At 50.3% G+C, this 18,443-nt stretch overlaps 1 protein-coding gene across 3 annotated transcripts in view; it reads right to left on the bottom strand.

Annotated features, from left to right (window-relative positions):
• Nucleotides 1–3,660: 3,660 nt before the first annotated feature.
• The window catches only part of LOC140191751 (zinc finger protein Aiolos-like), a 309,305-nt gene continuing 294,522 nt past the window's right edge, over nucleotides 3,661–18,443 (bottom strand). For all 3 annotated transcript variants that reach the window (XM_072249457.1, XM_072249458.1, XM_072249459.1), the window contains one exon: nucleotides 3,661–4,782. In XM_072249457.1, coding sequence (XP_072105558.1) covers nucleotides 4,067–4,782 — 716 coding nt within the window. In that variant the 3' untranslated portion in view covers nucleotides 3,661–4,066. The remainder of the gene's footprint in view (nucleotides 4,783–18,443) is intronic.

The raw sequence follows: 18,443 nt of genomic DNA, 5'->3' as shown, positions 1-18,443 counted from the left end.
GGCAGGAACTGGGTACTGATTGTGGATGATCAGCCATGATCACAGTGAATGACGGTGCTGGTTCGATGGGCTGAATGGCCTACTGCACCTATTGTCTGTTGTCTATATAACCATACAACAATTACAGCACGGAAACAGGCCATCTTGGCCCTTCTAGTCCGTGCCGAACACTTACTCTCACCTAGTCCCACCGACCCGCACTCAGCCCATAACCCTCCATTCCTTTCCTGTCCATTTACCTATCCAATTTTTCTTTAAACGACAATATCGAACCTGGTCCTCTGTCTTATGGTCTAATGATATGTCTCCTCACAGAAGACTCCCCCCACCCCCTGGGGCATCACATGTCAAAATAATGTGCCGGTCATTCTGGAGGGGACGAGAGATTTCTCCACCCAGAAGGCCGCAAATCTACAGATCTGCAGGAACGCTCAGATTTGCAGGACGGAGATTGATGGAGGTCCGGACTTTAGGGGGAAACTACACGGTTGACTGGGATCTTACTGAGCGGGCCTCGAAGAGGACTGCAACCTCGTGGTTTTCAGGTTCGCACGCCTCAGTGACCCAGAGGGGTGTGCTGGCTGGAGTCAGGGCTTCGTGCTTTGGCTCTTGGTACGGTCACTCATGCCAAACAGGTCAAAGGGTAGAGGCCAGACTAAGGGTGGTCCACCAGTCCTCCAGGTTTGGAGGGGGGCGGGTTTAGGGGTTCAGCTCAGGGCTGACAACCCTGACTGGTCAAACAATGCAATGAGACGGTATTCCCGAGTCTCCAGCCGGGGCTTGCGTGACTGACAATGCAGAAAACTGAGAGGAAGCTACCAACATGGTGAAGGAAGCCACTCTAAACAGCACAGTACCTGACCAGGGCGAATGGCAACTGAAACGAGTCTCTAACTGGTCCTGAACTGGGAAACGGAAAGGCTTTATCTTGTACATTTAACCTTGCTCCTCTTTCCTGCACCGCGTAGAAATGCTATCTAAAGTCTAGCATTTTGCTCGAGTTGGGCGAGGTGGACAAAGTCTCACTTCAGTCTGTAACATCGAAACAGCGTTTTCCCCCCACCCGCCCACCTCGTTGTGACAGGGGTGACATCTCTCTCTCCCCCTTGTTAGTGAGGGATAAGAGAGAGCCCGTGGCACGTCGAACTGCTTGGGAAACGATTTGTTTTTGCTGGACTGTAGGTCAAGGTTTCTCTGGGGGGGTGGGGGTTTGCTATTGTTTGCTCGGTGGGTGGTGCGCGCTGTTACTCCCTGCTGGAACAAGTTGGGGGGAGGGAGGATTGTTGCCTTGCTCCTGCTTGTGTGTGGGAGGGGTGAGGGGGAGGTTTTGGGGTTCTGACGTTTTTTTCTGTCATTCATTCTTTGCGGTTCTCTTCTGTTTCGAGGATATCTGTGAAGAGCAAGAATTTTAGGTGGTATACTGTATACATTCTCTGATTTTTAAATGGAACTTCTGATATTCTCTTTTATATTACTGACGAGCATATTTAATCTTTTCTCTCCTTTTAGTTGCCTTGTGTTGGTTTTTAAAAGTTTCCCAATCCTCTAACTTCCCACTAATTTTTACTCTATTATACATCCTCTCTTTTGCTTCCCTTGTCAGTCACAGTTGCCTCATCCTCCTTTTAAAAATATTTCTTCATCTTTGGGATGCATCTATCCTGCGCCTTCCTAATTTCTCCCAGAAACACCAGCCATTGCTGTTCTGCCACCATCCCTGCTAGTGTCCCCTTCCAATCAACTTTGGCCAGCAACTTTCTCATGCCTCTGTAATTCCCTTCAGTCCACTGCAATACTGAAACGTCTGTCTTTATCTTCTCAGTCTCAAACTGCTGGGGGAATTTTATACTATGATCACCGGGAATGTTGCTTGGGACAGAGCACTTGAGTTTTGGGGAGAGAGGATTCCAGCATCTGCAGAATCTCTTTGTGTTTATGATCTGCTGGTCGAATGGGTCCACTGATATAGTATAGGCCAGCAACACCAGGTAAAAATTCCTGGAGATCAGGAAAAGGAGAATAATACTGATTCTGTTACCCTGAGAATTTCCTTCGGAGGGGGAATAAAGAGTGAAACCTAGCCTATCTGTAAATAAGTGCTTGCCTTCATCATCATTTTTGCTTGCTGTGTGTTCTGTGTGAGCATGCTATGTTGGCACGGGAACGTGTGGAGCGGGCTGCCCCCTAGCACACCCCCGGGCGCGCTGTTGTCATCGCAAACACAACGCGTCTCCACCGCACGTTTTGAAGCACAGGTGATATACAGAATTGAGTCCTGAATCACAGACCAGCGGAAGCCTGCCCGTGCTGGAAATCCGAAGCAACACCAACAAAATGGTGGAAGAACTCTATGGGTCAGGCAGCACCCGTGGAAAAGAGTAAACAGAGTGAAACGTTGACCGTTTGCTCTTCTGCACAGATGCTGCCTGATTTGTTCCTCCAGCGTTTTGTGTGTGTTGCCTTGAATCTCGATCGCTGAGATCCGAAACGTGATTTCAGGGACTGTGGGGAAAGATTTGCTGCACCACGTCTTATCCAACATGCAGTAGTTCAAAGAAACAGCAAATGAGTTATCTTACTTAAAACACCCACACGAAACACACGGAGCATGCTTCAGCTCAAAACAGCCGGGAACTGAGATGTTATAAGTGCCACCTCCGCAGCAGGCCACTTGAACGACACACTCATTCTGCTACAGTCTTCGTACAAAATTAAAAGGAGGCAGGTGAGAGTGAGGTGGCCGTAATTCACAGAAGCGACGCAGTTACCTCCCAGAGTTGGCACGGTGAGTTGCGTACGAGCCTGCTCAGATTGGGCCAGCCCGGGCGGGCAGGAGAGGCAAACCAAGATCGGAACAGCATAATTTCAACTGCCGAGACCCTTCAGTTCCCCAGTACGTGAAGGAATCCGCAGTAGGAAGGTACATAGCCACCTGGAGCCCATAGAGTGCATAGAATAGCTGAACAAGCTGGCCGTGGTCACGTAGGTCAGTACTTCTACAACGTTCAAGATCTGCACCGTGGCCCACACCCGGACGACAACAAGTCTCTCCTCGTTTTACTTTAAACCATTTACTGTTTATTTTTAATTCGTGTACAGCTCTTGCTTTAAATTCCTGCTGGGTACAGCATCCCACGAGTCCTGCTCCCAGCGTCCTTCGCAGGCAGGTGGCTTGTGGCACTGGAGCGGGCTGTTGGCCTGAGAACGAGTCATTTCACACACACACCCCCACCCCCCCACAACAAATAACGAGAGGTTCATTTGGTTTTAACGCCAGGAGTGATGGGATTGTCCTTGTTTTGCCCAGGGGTAAAAAAATTTCCGTCTCCTCCCTGGAGAAAGACACCCTTGGCCTTCGGCGGGGCGGTAAACTTCCTTGTGTCTCGGAGGCCACACTTAGAGCCGGTTAAAAAAAAAACACACACACAAAACAGCTTTGCAACACTCGCATGGCTTCCAGCTCCGTTTGCAGGCCTTCCAGCTTGGATCCTGTCCAGGTAGCCTCCAGCCTGATGGCATAAACATCGATTTCTCCTTCCAGTAAAATTCCTTTCTCCCTCCTCTTCTAATCCTCACTCATGCCTCTTCCCTCAACTCCTGCCCGTCACCTCCCCCCTGGTGCCCCTCCTCCTTCTCCCCCGCCCCCATCTTTTTATTCTGGCATCTTCCCCCCTTTGTCTCTTCCAGCCCCGAAGGAGGGTCTCGGCCCGGAATGTCGACCGTTTACTCCTCTCCGTAGATGCTGCCTGACCTGCTGAGTTCCTCCAGCATTTTGTGTGTGTGCGTGTGTGTGCGTTACTCTGCACCACACAGTCACTCTTCGTTGTGTCGCCCATTTCTTCCCCTGCTACAAGATAGTGGCCCTCACGTGACCGGGCCGTCAGCGCACTGCCCTGTGCGCGGTGCCCACAGGGGACACACACACTGAGGCGCTCAAACACAGCGTTAAACTATAAAAGCGAAGCTCGAGTTCTTTTTTTTTTTAAAAAAATAATATTTTTGTTGATTTTTTTTTTCCCCAATTCCCCCCGGCTGGTCCCTGAATCGAAACTGGTTTCCGGGGCTCTCATTTTCTGCAAAAGCCGTGCTCCCCCCTGGCTATGTGTGAGGAGAACTCGTATCTGTCCTGGCTGCGATAGCCACACACGTTGCACTCGAACGGGTCGCGGAACCCGTGGCAGCCCATGTGGATGGTGAACATGACGTAATCCAGGTACAGCACGCGGCAGTGGTCACACTTGTACACCCTGACCGGCTCCCCCTCGCTGCCGATCACCTTCAGCGTCTCGCGGCCCGGCCCCGCGGCGCCCTTGAGGAACTCGAAGGGCCTCGGGCTCTCCTTGGCCGCGGCCAGGCCGTTCCTGAAGCGGGCCCCGATCACCTGGTGCGGCAGGTAGGCCTGCCCGTGGCGCTCCTCGTGGTTGCTCTCCGTGTCCGTGGAGTCCTGGCAGCTGTTGCTGGGCGACGTCCCCCTCTCCGACGACTTCGCCTTCGGGTGGGGGCCGCTGTTCTCCGCCGCCGCCGCCTCCCGGGCGTGGCCGTTCGGGGCGTCGTTGCGGGTGAGGGGCAACGGGTACAGACTGCTGATGACAGACACCATCTCGGAAGTGGGCGCCGGGGGCGTCTGGACGAGGGGCCGCAGCGACTCAGCCCCCAGGTAGGAGATGGCGTTGTTGATCGCTTGGTCCATGAAGCGTGTTTGCATCATCTCTCCCTCCTTGTCGTAAGACGAAGTCGGGGGGTACTGCAGGTCCGGGTAGCCCAGGCAAAACTGCTTTTCACCTGCGTGTGCAAGAATAACAAGAGTTTACTTCACCGCACGAGCCCAAAGTTCAAAGTACATAGATGTCACGAGACACAACCCTGAGGTTCACCTGTTTGTGTCAATACACAGGAACGGAATCGAGTCAATGACAGATCGTGCACAACAGGGCGGAGAGGCACCGGCGTGCAACAGACAACAGACTGTGCAAGAAGAAAAAATAGATAAGTATTGAGAACATGAGATGAAGAGTGCTTGAAAGTGAGTCCACAGTTCGGGGGAACAGTTCAGTGATGGGGCAAGTGGAAGTTCAGTAAAGTTACCCGCCCTCTGGTTCAGGAGCCTGATGGTTGAGGGGTAATAACTGTTCCTGAACCTGGTGGTGTGGGTCCTGAGGCTCCTGTGCCTCCTTCCTGATGGTTGAGAGGTAATAACTGTTCCTGAACCTGGTGGTGTGGGTCCTGAGGCTCCTGTACCTCATTCCTGATGGTTGAGGGGTAATAACTGTTCCTGAACCTGGTGGTGTGGGTCCTGAGGCTCCTGTACCTCCTTCCTGATGGCAGCAGCGAGAAGAGAGCACGACTCGGATGTTGGCTCAAATATCAGGAAAGCACATCACCAAATGTTTGAACTAACATCTACCGCTTTGCGCTCCCAGGTAAAAGAGGTTTGGCTCGTCACCAAACACTCGGAAATTTTGGACTCCCCATCACCTGGGAGACGCCCTCTTCTTGTTACAAACACAAGGGAGTCCGCAGATGCTGGAAATCCAAAGTAAACGGTCGGCGTTTCAAGCCGAGTCCTGATGAAGGGTCTCGGCCCGAAACATCGACTGTTGACTCTTTTCCATAGATGCTGCCTGACCTGCTGAGTTCCTCCAGCATTTTGTGTGTGTGTGTTGCTCCCTCTTCTCATCGCTACCATCAGGGAGGAGGTACAGGAGCCTGAAGACACACACTCAACGATTCAGGAACAGCTTCTTCCCCTCTGCCATCAGGGAGGAGGTACAGGAGCCTGAAGACACACACTCAACGATTCAGGAACAGCTTCTTCCCCTCTGCCATCAGGGAGGAGGTACAGGAGCCTGAAGACACACACTCAACGATTCAGGAACAGCTTCTTCCCCTCTGCCATCAGGGAGGAGGTACAGGAGCCTGAAGACACACACTCAGCGATTCAGGAACAGCTTCTTCCCCTCTGTCATCAGGGAGGAGGTACAGGAGCCTGAAGACACACACTCAGCGATTCAGGAACAGCTCCTTCCCCTCTGCCATCAGGGAGGAGGTACAGGAGCCTGAAGGCACACACTCAACGATTCAGGAACAGCTTCTTCCCCTCTGCCATCAGGGAGGAGGTACAGGAGCCTGAAGGCACACACTCAACGATTCAGGAACAGTTTCTTCCCCTCTGCCATCAGGGAGGAGGTACAGGAGCCTGAAGACACACACTCAACGATTCGGGAACAGCTTCTTCCCGTCTGCCAACAGATTTCTGAATGGACGTTGAACCTACGAACACTACCTCATTATCTTTTGGGTCTCTTTTCACACGGCATATTTAATTTAAAAAAAAAATTCTTACTGGATGTAGAGATTATTTTTAATTACTATGTATTGCGATGCACTGCAGCTGCAAAACAACAAATTTCACGAGGTGTGCCGGTGAGATTAAACCCGGTTCTGATTCTAACTTCTGCAGACGCGCAGTTGGAACTTGACTGGTTTCATCCTGGTCTGGTGTGGCAATTCGAATGTACAGAACAGGGAACGGGCAGAGTGAGGCGAACTCTGCCCAGTTCATTACGGGCACATCCCTCCCCGACCATCGGTCGTATCCACAGCAGGCAATATCCATCATCAGAGATCTCCCCCACCCGTGCGTGTGTTGCTCTGGATTTCCAGCATCTGTACAATTTCTTGTTCCTCTGCAAACTCCTCCGTCACCTGCCCTATCTCGTTCCCGGAAAGGAGATCTGGTATCACACTCCCTCTGGTTGGAACTGCTATTTCTTGATTGAGGGAATTTCCCTCCACACATTTGGCAAACTCTGATCCCATCCAGTCCCTTCACAGTATGGGAGTCCCAGTCAATATGTGGAAAGTTACAATCACCTTATGTTGTTTGCAACAGTCTGTGATCTCTCTACAAATTTGCTCCTCTCAATCTCCTAACCGTTGGGTGGTCTATAATATAATCCAATTAACATAGTTATCCATGTTTCACTCTACTGTTCTGCCCAGGTAACCAATTTAATACAGAGAAGATAAGACCATAAGACACAGGAGCAGAGTTAGGCCATTCAGCCCATTGAGTCTGCTCCCCCATTCCATCATGACTGATTTATTAACCCTCTCAACCCCATTCTCCTGCCTTTGGCACCCGGACTAATCAAGGATCTATCAGCCTCCGCTTTAAATACACCCAATGACTTGGCCTCCACAGCCGCCCGTGGCAATGAATTCCACAGATTCACCACCCTCTGGCTAAAGAAATTCCTCCTCATCTCTGTTCTAAATGGACGTCCCTCTATCCTGAGGCTGTGTCCTCTGATCCTAAACTCACCCACTATAGGAAACATCCTCTCCACATCCACTCTATCTGTGCCCTCTGGTCCTAGACTCCCCCACTATAGGAAACATCCTCTCCACATCCACTCTATCTGTGCCCTCTGGTCCTAGACTCCCCCGACTATAGGAAACATCCTCTCCACATCCACTCTATCTGTGCCCTCTGGTCCTAGACTCCCCCCACTGGAAGAAACATCCTCTCCACATCCACTCTATCTGTGCCCTCTGGTCCTAGACTCCCCCACTATAGGAAACATCCTCTCCACATCCACTCTATCTGTGCCCTCTGGTCCTAGACTCACCCACTATAGGAAACATCCTCTCCACATCCACTCTATCTGTGCCCTCTGGTCCTAGACTCCCCCACTATAGGAAACATCCTCTCCACATCCACTCTATCTGTGCCCTCTGGTCCTAGACTCCCCCACTATAGGAAACATCCTCTCCACATCCACTCTATCTGTGTCCTCTGGTCCTAGACTCCCCCACTATAGGAAACATCCTCTCCACATCCACTCTATCTGTGCCCTCTGGTCCTAGACTCCCCCGACTATAGGAAACATCCTCTCCACATCCACTCTATCTGTGTCCTCTGGTCCTAGACTCCCCCCACTATAGGAAACATCCTCTCCACATCCACTCTATCTGTGCCCTCTGGTCCTAGACTCCCCCCACTGGAAGAAACATCCTCTCCACATCCACTCTATCTGTGTCCTCTGGTCCTAGACTCCCCCACTATAGGAAACATCCTCTCCATATCCACTCTATCTGTGTCCTCTGGTCCTAGACTCCCCCACTATAGGAAACATCCTCTCCACATCCACTCTATCTGTGTCCTCTGGTCCTAGACTCCCCCACTATAGGAAACATCCTCTCCACAGCCACTCTATCTGTGTCCTCTGCTCCTAGACTCCCCCACTATAGGAAACATCCTCTCCTTGTCCACTCTATCTGTGTCCTCTGGTCCTAGACTTCCCCCACTAGAAGAAACATCCTCTCCACGACCACTCTATCGAGGCCTTTCCAAAGCTTGGTCAAAGAGACGGGAGAGTTCTAAAGATGTAGCTAGGATGGAGAGAAAGGGAACATCCTGAGGGGGATTTGCAGGAGGTGAGAACTGCAGCAGGGAAGGACATGACTGCTACTGAGAAAGCATTTAACATTGGGGTGAGCAAGAAACCAGAAGTAGGGGAACTCTGAGAAGGTGGGAGATATCTCCTTCTTTGAGGTTCTTTGGGATGTTCTAACAAAGGTGTTAGCTTATTTCAAATTGTTGCTCCTGCCCTGGTAAACCACGGGATCCAAACCCTACGCAGTCTGTCAAACTCTGTAAGGTGATTTTGCTTGCTTCTCGGGCCTGTCGGGTTCCAGACTCCCTGACGTGTTGCTTTACGTCAGAGTGAGTGTGTGTGAGAGAGAGAGGAGTGAGAGAGTATGAGAGAGTGAGTTAGAGAGACAGAAGAGGCAGGTTCGATGTTGTCATTTGAACTTAAATTGGATAGCTATATGGACAGGAAGGGAATGGAGGGTTATGGACTGAGTACAGGTCGGTGGGACTAGGTGAGAGTAAGAGTTCGGCATGGACTAGAAGGGCCGAGATGGCCTGTTTCCGTGCTGTAATGGTTATATGGTTATGAGAGAGTGTGAGTGTGTGAGAGCGAGAGAGAGAAAGAAAGAGAGGGAGTGAGGGAGAGAGTGAATGAGAAAGAGAGTGATAGAGAGTGAGAGAGAGAGAGCAAGAGCGAGTGAGTGAGTTAGAGTCAGTGGTCACATCACCAGGATTTGTGATCTACACCGGCTGCTCGTACGACCGTCCACCACCTGCTCTCGCAGTTTCACCCGACCCTGATCGGGGGGTCTAAGCAGGTGCCACACCTTGCCCCAGGGTGACCTGCAGGCTGGCGGAGGGAAGGAGCACCTCACACCTCCTTTGGTAGAGGCGTGTCTCCACATCCCGACATCCAAACACGAAACTACCCCACACTTCTGCCCTCTCGCTGTGATAATTTTTTCTGTGATGCCCTCGCACGGCGACTGCAGACTGACAAGAACAGAGTTCACGGCGTACAGTGATTACAAGTCTGATTCCGACTGAGTGCGAAAGGCAGCGGGCGGGGCAATGCCTGGTCGTATCCCTGAGACCCCAGCAGTCTGCATCACCGAGACAGAGAGGGCGACGTGCACCCCTGCTCGCCAATGCAAATATATAATCACCCCATCACGTGGCAGCAACTCAACGCCCCCTCTCCAGAGCCAGCACATCTTTTCTTAGACAAGGGGCCCAAAACTGGCCTGACCAATCCCTCGACTTCACATTCTTGCCTTAATATTCCAGTCCAGATTAGGCCCTGCATTGAGCAGGGTTACGCCCCAGCTGTCTACGTGATACGCAGACCTGGGCAGTGCAATACACAGAGCGAGCTGTTGCCCCGTGCAGCGGGCTCCCCCTCTCCACACAGCTGATGGTCCCAAAGGAGCGGCAGACAGCAATACAGTTTGGCACCAGGAGTTGCAAGTCTGCGTTGGACCGCCTTCGGGACTGCAGCTCCGGATTTTCCCCTCGGGGTTCACTCCCGAAGCCTTCCCCGTGAATGGGTACAGCCGCAAGGCGGCGGGAGGTTTGAGATCAGAGTTTTCCTTCTCCTAGATAAGCTGCCAACCACGGCTGACATGCGCCATCCGTCCAGAGTGACTGGTTTTAAGGCGCCAGTAAACCACCTCTGTCCCTTCTCCTGTCAATGAAAACGGTTCCGCTGGGCTTAGTAGCTAAACCACACGTGAAGGCCGGGAGCTGGACTTGGTTGTCAGAGGCTACTTGAGATGCACATCATTGGGAGTATTTAATGGGTAATGGGAGCTTCTCTCCACCACCTCCCCCGGCAATGGCAACCTTACAGAACCAAATCCTACCATTCAGTTACAAAACAAGGCATAGTTCTCCTCTGAACTGGACACCAACAGCTCTTGGCATTCCCTCGGGGGGGCAGCCAAACTTCTGAAAGTTTCTCACACCATCACTGCTCCCCCCCCACCCCCCCACCTTCCTTTCCAGTCCCAACGAAGGGTCTCGGCCCGAAAGGTCAACTGTTTACTCTTTTCCGTAGGTGCTGCTGAGTTCCTTCGGCATTCATCAGCCGGATCCGTTGTGCGGACACCGTGGGGTCTCAAATTTCCAGAGTAAATTATACTGTCAGAGTGCATAACGTCACCACATACAACCCTGAAGTTTGTTTCCTTGCAGGCATACTCAATGAATCCATAACGGAATAATAACTACAACAGAATCTGTGAAAGACCGCACCGACCTGGCCGTTCAACGAGAGTGCTGAAGACAACAAACTGCGCCAGTACAAACAGAAAAGAAATAATAGTATGAAATGAAAAAATCAATAAATATTCAGAACATGAGATGAAGAGTCCTTGGAAGTGAGTCCATAGGTTGTGGGAACATTTCAGTGATGGGGTGAGTGAAGTTATCCCCTCTGGTTCAAGAGCCAGTGAAAGGGTAATAACTGTTCCTGAACCTGGTGGTGTGGGTCCTGAGGCTCCTGTACCTCCTTCCTGATGATTGAGAGGTAATAACTGTTCCTGAACCTGGTGGTGTGGGTCCTGAGGCTCCTGTACCTCCTCCCTGATGGTTGAGGGGTAATAACTGTTCCTGAACCTGGTGGTGTGGGTCCTGAGGCTCCTGTACCTCCTTCCTGATGATTGAGAGATAATAACTGTTCCTGAACCTGGTGGTGTGGGTCCTGAGGCTCCTGTACCTCCTTCCTGATGATTGAGGGGTAATAACTGTTCCTGAACCTGGCGGTGTGGGACCCCAGGCTCCTGTACCTCCTTCCTGATGGTTGAGGGGTAATAACTGTTCCTGAACCTGGTGGTGTGGGTCCTGAGGCTCCTGTACCTCCTCCCTGATGGTTGAGGGGGTAATAACTGTTCCTGAACCTGGTGGTGTGGGTCCTGAGGCTCCTGTACCTCCTTCCTGATGGTTGAGGGGTAATAACTGTTCCTGAACATGGTGGTGTGGGACCTGAGGCTCCTGTACCTCCTCCCTGATGGTTGAGGGGTAATAACAGTTCCTGAACCTGGTGGTGTGGGTCCTGAGGCTCCTGTACCTCCTTCCTGATGGTTGAGGGGTAATAACTGTTCCTGAACCTGGTGGTGTGGGTCCTGAGGCTCCTGTACCTCCTTCCTGATGGTTGAGAGGTAATAACTGTTCCTGAACCTGGTGGTGTGGGTCCTGAGGCTCCTGTACCTCCTTCCTGATGGTTGAGGGGGTAATAACTGTTCCTGAACCTGGTGGTGTGGGTCCTGAGGCTCCTGTACCTCCTTCCTGATGGTTGAGGGGTAATAACTGTTCCTGAACCTGGCGGTGTGGGTCCTGAGGCTCCTGTACCTCCTTCCTGATGGTTGAGGGGTAATAACTGTTCCTGAACCTGGTGGTGTGGGTCCTGAGGCTCCTGTACCTCCTTCCTGATGGTTGAGGGGTAATAACTGTTCCTGAACCTGGCGGTGTGGGACCCCAGGCTCCTGTAAGGAGGAGAGAGCACATCCTGGGTGAGGGGTGTCCTGCAACAGCATTTCACGTAGACGTGCTCAATGGTGGGAGAGCTTCACCAGTGACGGACTGGGCCGTACTTTGTGCAGGATTTCCCGTTCCAAGGGCACTGGCGTTTCCACACCAGGCTGTGATACAACCAGCTAGGACACTCTCCTGCACACATGCACCGAAGTTTAGTCACAAGTTTTAGCTGTCATGCCCAAGAACTTCGCAGCCTCACAGTCAGGGAAACTTTACTGAATGAGGTGTCAGATGAGTCAGGCCGAGGAACAATCATGTGACTCATGTCCTTTTGAACTCAACCTGAAAACTGGGATTTCATTTTGATACTCGAAATGATCGAAATGTAGATTTAAATCCAGGCGTTTGGGTGAAAAAACAGAATGACTGAGATAAGGCGGTGAAATGTCATCGGAGGAACCCACTGTTAGAAATTCAAATAAAACACAGGCTGACACAAACAGAAACTAGGCTCAGTTGCATACCATACCACCCCTGCCCGAGGCAGGGGCCACTGACTGTGTGCATTCGTGATCTTCCACTGCAAGGCTGGATGTGTTTCGGGTTCGGAGATGCTCTTCTGCCCACTACTGTGGCAACACGTGGCTGAATATTCGATCGGTTTCAGCCATATCCCACCCCTCCATTCTTCTAAACTCCAGACCCACAGACTTCAAAGATTCATTAACCCTTTCATTGCAGGGATCACTCTCCCGACCCTCTCCAATCCCAGCTCCTCCTTTCACATGGTCCACTCTCCTCTCCTGTTGGGTTCCTTCTTTTATCACCTCCCAGGTTTCTAACTTCATCCCACCCACCCACCCACCTTTCCACTCACCCTACCACCTTCTAGCTTGTCCTTCATCCCCCCCCCCTTCTTATTCTGGCTTCTGCCCCCTTCCTTTCCTGTCCTGACGAAGGGTCTCAGCTTGAGATGCTGACCTGTTCATTCCCCTCCACAGATGCCGCCTGACCTGCTGAGTTCCTCTACATTTGTGTGTGTGTGTGTGTGTGTGTGTGTGAGAGAGTGAGTGTATGCTTGTGTATGTGTGTGAGAGAGAGTGAGAGTGTGCACTTGTGTGTGTGTGTGAGAGTGCGTGCGCGTGTGTGAGTGAGTGTGTGAGAGAGTGAATGCATGTGTGTGAATGTGTGTGTGAGTGAGTGCGTGTGAGAGTAAATGCGTGAGTGTATGAGTGTGCGCGTGAGAATGTGTGACTGTGGATGAGTGCTTGTGCGTGTGTGAGTGAGCGAGTGCGTGTGAGAGTAAATGCGTGAGTGTGTGAGTGCGCGCGTGAGAATGTGTGACTGTGGATGAGTGCTTGTGCGTGTGTGAGTGAGTGAGTGTGTGTGAGGGTGAGTAAGTGCGTGAGTGCGTGCATGAGTGTGTGTGTGTGTGTGTGTGAGTGTGTGTGTGTGACTGTGTGTGTGTGTGTGACTGTGTGTGTGTGTGCATTGCTCTGGATTACGATGGATTGACAGGGAGGCCCCGATCCCAGGAGGTTCTCAGAGGACAGACGGACACCCCCTGATCTCCTCGAGGTCACACTACTTAAGGAAGCCACAGTTCTGCAGGTTAACAACTGCAGATGGAAGTTGCTGGGAATGGACGCTGGATCGAAATCCAAGTTTTCCTGTTGGGTTAGGGACACCACAGCAACCCTGTATTCTTCAGTATGGAATATATAAACTTCTCCTGGTGAAAAATGTGTTTTATCTGCATGGAGCAGATGGGGGCCTTGTCCTTGCACTCAGAGCCTTAGAACACCACAGCACAGACAGGCCATTCAGCCCATCTAGTCCATGCCGAACCATTAACTGCTTGGTCCCGTTGACATGGACCTGGACCTCCCTACCCCTCCCATCCATGTACCCGTCCAAACTTCCCTTAAACACTGAAATCGACCCCACATCCACCACTTGTGCTGGCAGCTCGTTCCACTCTCTCACCACCCTCCCAGTGAAGAAGATCCCCCTCACGTTCCCCTTAAATGTTTCATCTTCCACCCTAAACCAGGGGTTCCCAACCCTTCTTTCTGTCATGGAGCCCTACCATTACACAAAACCGATGACCTCTAATTCCAGTCTCACCCAACCTCAGTGGAAAAAGCCTGTTTGCATTTACCCGATCTACCTCCCCTCATTCTCCTACGCTCCAGGGAATAAAGTACAAACCTGGTCAACCTTTTCCTACAACTCAGGTCCTCAAGTCCTAGCGACATAGAAAAGTACAGCACAGTACTGGCCCTTCGGCCCACAATGTTGTGCCGACCCTCAAACCCTGCCTCCCATATAACCCCCACCTTAAATTCCTCCATATACCTGTCTAGTAGTCTCTGAAACTTCACTAGTGTATCTAACTCCACTACTGACTCAGGCAGTGTATTCCACGCACCAACCACTCTCTGAGTAAAAAACCTTCCTCTAATATACCCCTTGAACTTCCCACCCCTTACCTTAAAGCCATGTCCTCTTGTATTGAGCAGTGGTGCCCTGGGGAAGAGGCGCTGGCTATCCACTCTATCTATTCCTCTTATTATCTTGTACACCTCTATCATGTCTCCTCTCATCCTCCTCCTCTCCAAAGAGTAAAGCCCTAGCTCCCTTAATCTCTGATCATAATGCATACTCTCTAAACCAGGCAGCATCCTGGTAAATCTCCTCTGTACCCTTTCCAATGCTTCCACATCCTTCCTATAGTGAGGTGACCAGAACTGGACACAATACTCCAAGTGTGGCCTAACCAGAGTTTTATAGAGCTGCATCATTACATTGCAACTCTTAAACTCTATCCCTCGACTTATGAAAGCTAACACCCCATAAGCTTTCCTATCTACCCTATCTACCTGTGAGGCAACTTTCAGGGATCTGTGGACATTTACCCCCAGATCCCTCTGCTCCTCCACACTACCAAGTATCCTGCCATTTACTTTGTACTCTGCCTTGGAGTTTGTCTTTCCAAAGTGTACCACCTCACACTTCTCCGGGTTGAACTCCATCTGCCACTTCTCAGCCCACTTCTGCATCCTATCAATGTCTCTCTGCAATCTTTGACAATCCTCTACACTATCTACAACACCACCAACCTTTGTGTCGTCTGCAGAACTGCACACAGTACTCCAAATTAGGCCCCACCAACGCTTTATGCAATGTCAAGATAGCATGCTTGGAAAGGAACAAAGATTCAACATTTCGGAACAAGACCCTTCATCGGGTCTCTGCCTGAAACGTCGACTTTCTTATTCTGGGATCTTCCCCCTTCCTTTTCGACTGTTCATTCTCCTCCACAGACGCTGCCTGACCTGCTGAGTTCCTCCTGCACTGTGTGTGTGTGTGTGTGTGTGTGTGTTACTCTGATTTCCAGCATCCGCAGGGTCTCTTGTGTTCCCATCTCCTGTACTCAGTATATTGGCATGTGAAGGCCAACATGATAAGAGTTTTTTAAACGACCCTATCTACCCTTGACGCCACTTTAAAGGAATTATGGACCTGTGTTCTACAGCACTCCTCAGTGCCCAAACGATCACTGTGACCATAAAACCATAAGATATAGGAGCAGAATTAGACTATTAGGCTCATCAAGTCTGCACTGCCATTTCAGCATGGCTGATCCATTGTCCTCTCAGCCCCAATCTCCTGCCTTCTCCCCGTATCCCTTCATGCCCTGACTAATCAATCATCTATCGACCTCTCCCTTAAATACACCCAATGACTTGGCATCCACAGCTGCCTGTGGCAACAAATTCCACAGATTCACCTCCCTCTGTCTAAAGAAATTCCTCCTCATTTACATTCTAAAGGATGCCCCTCTATTCTGAGTCTGTGCCCTCTGGTCATAGACTCCCCCATCATAGGAAACATCCTCTCCACATCCACTCTATCTGTGTCCTCTGGTCCTAGCCTTCCCCCCACTATAAGAAACATCCTCTCCACACCCACTCTATCTGTGTCCTCTGGTCCTAGCCTTCCCCCCACTATAGGAAACATCCTCTCCACACCCACTCTATCTGTGTCCTCTGGTCCTAGCCTTCCCCCACTATAGGAAACATCCTCTCCACATCCACTCTATCTGTGCCCTCTGTTCCTAGACTCCCCCACCATAGGAAACATCCTCTCCACATCCACTCTATCTGTGTCCTCTGGCCCTAGACTCCCCCAATACAGGAAACATCCTCTCCACATCCACTCTGCCGAGGCCTTTCAACATTCAATAGGTTTCAGTGAGGTCGCCCTTCACTCTTCTGACTTCCAGTCAGAAGAGGCCCAGCGCCCTCTACACGACAAGCCTTCAATCCCGGAATCCTTTCGGGTTCTATCCTGACTGAGCCATTCCTCAAAGATACTTATTGTTTTGAAGACGAGAAAGACGACTTTTTGTCAACGTGAGTGACCCCCGTGTCTGTGGCAGTCGCTTCTTCCCGTCTTGGCTGAACCGTGCACAGTCCAGTGGGAGTGTGGTTTGCTTGATGAGTGATTAAAAACTATACAAAAAAAAATCTAACATTACATTTCATTTACTGGTAAAGTAAATACGTAAATGTCAGGAGATCTCCAGGAGATGAGAGCACTTGTTAAAAAATGAGTTTAGTTGGATGCTTGTTACTGTCTGTGCTACACACACACACGCACACACACAGAGACAAAAATGCAGATAGCAAGAGTTCAGAATTAAAACATGGTGAGAAACAGGAAAAGACCGGGCTCTTTGATCCACATTAACACTTTGTTACCGAGTTTCGGCACAGCTTTGCAGAATCTCTCCTGCTAACTTGCTGCAAAATAGCCTTCACTTCTAGACAGCTGCACAGAAACATCAACACAGAGTGGAAAAAAAAGAGTTTGCTTTAGACACTTCCTGTTTAAAAATATTCAGAAGATGCAATAACTCCCAGGTACTGAAAAGGGGTTAAAGTACCCACGGGGATTGGTTTTGTTTTATCTTCTGTCTGGAGCAGTAATGCTTTGGTAGATTGAACAGGGGTTGACCCCATGAATGAAAGGGTTAATGTATGGGGAGCATTTGACGACCCTGGGCCTGTACTTGCTGGAGTTTAGAAGAATGTGGGGGGAGGGGGGGATCTATCTGAAACCTATCAGATGTTGAAGATCTGCAGATGCTGGAAACCCAAGGCCAAACCCACACGAAGAACTCAGCAGGACAGGCAGCATCTGTGGAAGTGAATAAACCGTTCGACATTTTGGGCCAAGACCCTTCCTGGGGAGAGGGTTTTTCCTGTTCTGGGGGGGGGGGGGGGCGGGGGAGTCTAGGACCAGAGGACTCAGCCTCAGAAGAGAGTGACGTCCATTTAGAACAGAGATGAGGAGGAAATTTCTTTAGCCAGAGGGTGGTGAATCTGTGGAATTCATTGCCACAGACGGCCGTGGAGGCCAAGTCATTGGGTGTACTTAAAGCGGAGGCTGACAGGTTTTTGTTTAGTCAGGGCATCGAAGGCTAGAGGATGGGGTTGAGAGGGATAGTAAATCAGCCATGATAAAATGGCAGAGCAGAGTCGATGGCTGAATGGCCTAATTTTGCTTCTGTCTACTATGGTCTTACTCTATCTGCCGTGCCATGTCAATGCTTACACTATAGGGGACAAAAACCTACCAATACAAACTGATATTTCGCCCGTGATTTGGCATCGATTATCGAAAGCTACGCACTCATACCTCTGACACACGGCAGAATCAGGCTATTCGGCCCATCAAGTCTGCTCCCCCATTCCATCATGGCTGATTTGTTATCCCTCTCAACACCATTCTCCTGCCACACTGCTACGCTGTGTTTCAGTGCCTATAAAAAGTATTCCTCCCTGCCTCCCGGAAGTTTTCATGTTTTAATGTTTCACAACATTGAATCACAGTGGATTTAATTTGTCTTTTTTGACACTGATCAACAGAAAAACACTCTTTTGTGTCAAAGTGAAAATAGATCTACAAAGTGATCTAAATTAATTACAAACATAAAACACAAAAATAGTTAATTGCATAAGTGTTCACCCCCTTCGAGTCAGTGTTTAGTAGATGCACCTTTGGCAGTAATTGCAGCCTCGAATCTGTGTGGATAGGTTTCTATCGGCTTTGCACATCTGGACTCTGCCATTTTCCCCCCATTCTTCTTTACGAAACTGCTCAAGCTCTGTCAGATTGGATGGGGATTGTGAGATAACAGCCCATTTCAAGTCCAGCTACAAATTCTCAATTGGATTGAGGTCTGGACTCTGACTTGGCCTCTCCAGTGCACTAACTTTGTTGTTTTTAAGCCATTCCTGTATAGGTTTGGCTTTATGTTTGCGGTCATTGTCTTGCTGGGAAAGAAATCTTCTTCCAAGTCGCAGTTCTCTTGCAGACTGCATCAGGTTTTCCTCCAGGATTTCCCTGTATTTTGCTGCATTCACTTTACCCTCTCCGTTCACAAGCCTTCCAGGGCCTGCTGCAGTGAAGTATCCCCACAGCATGATGCAGCCACCACCATGCTTCACGGTAGGGATGGTGTGGTTTTGATGATGTGCAGAGTTTGGCTTATGCCAAGCAGAGCATTTAGTTTGATGGCCCA

This window comes from Mobula birostris, chromosome X, assembly GCF_030028105.1.
Source record: "Mobula birostris isolate sMobBir1 chromosome X, sMobBir1.hap1, whole genome shotgun sequence".
NCBI classification, from domain to species: domain Eukaryota; kingdom Metazoa; phylum Chordata; class Chondrichthyes; order Myliobatiformes; family Myliobatidae; genus Mobula; species Mobula birostris.
The sequence above is the reverse complement of the archived record's forward strand: the minus strand, read 5'-3'. Positions and strand labels throughout refer to the sequence as shown.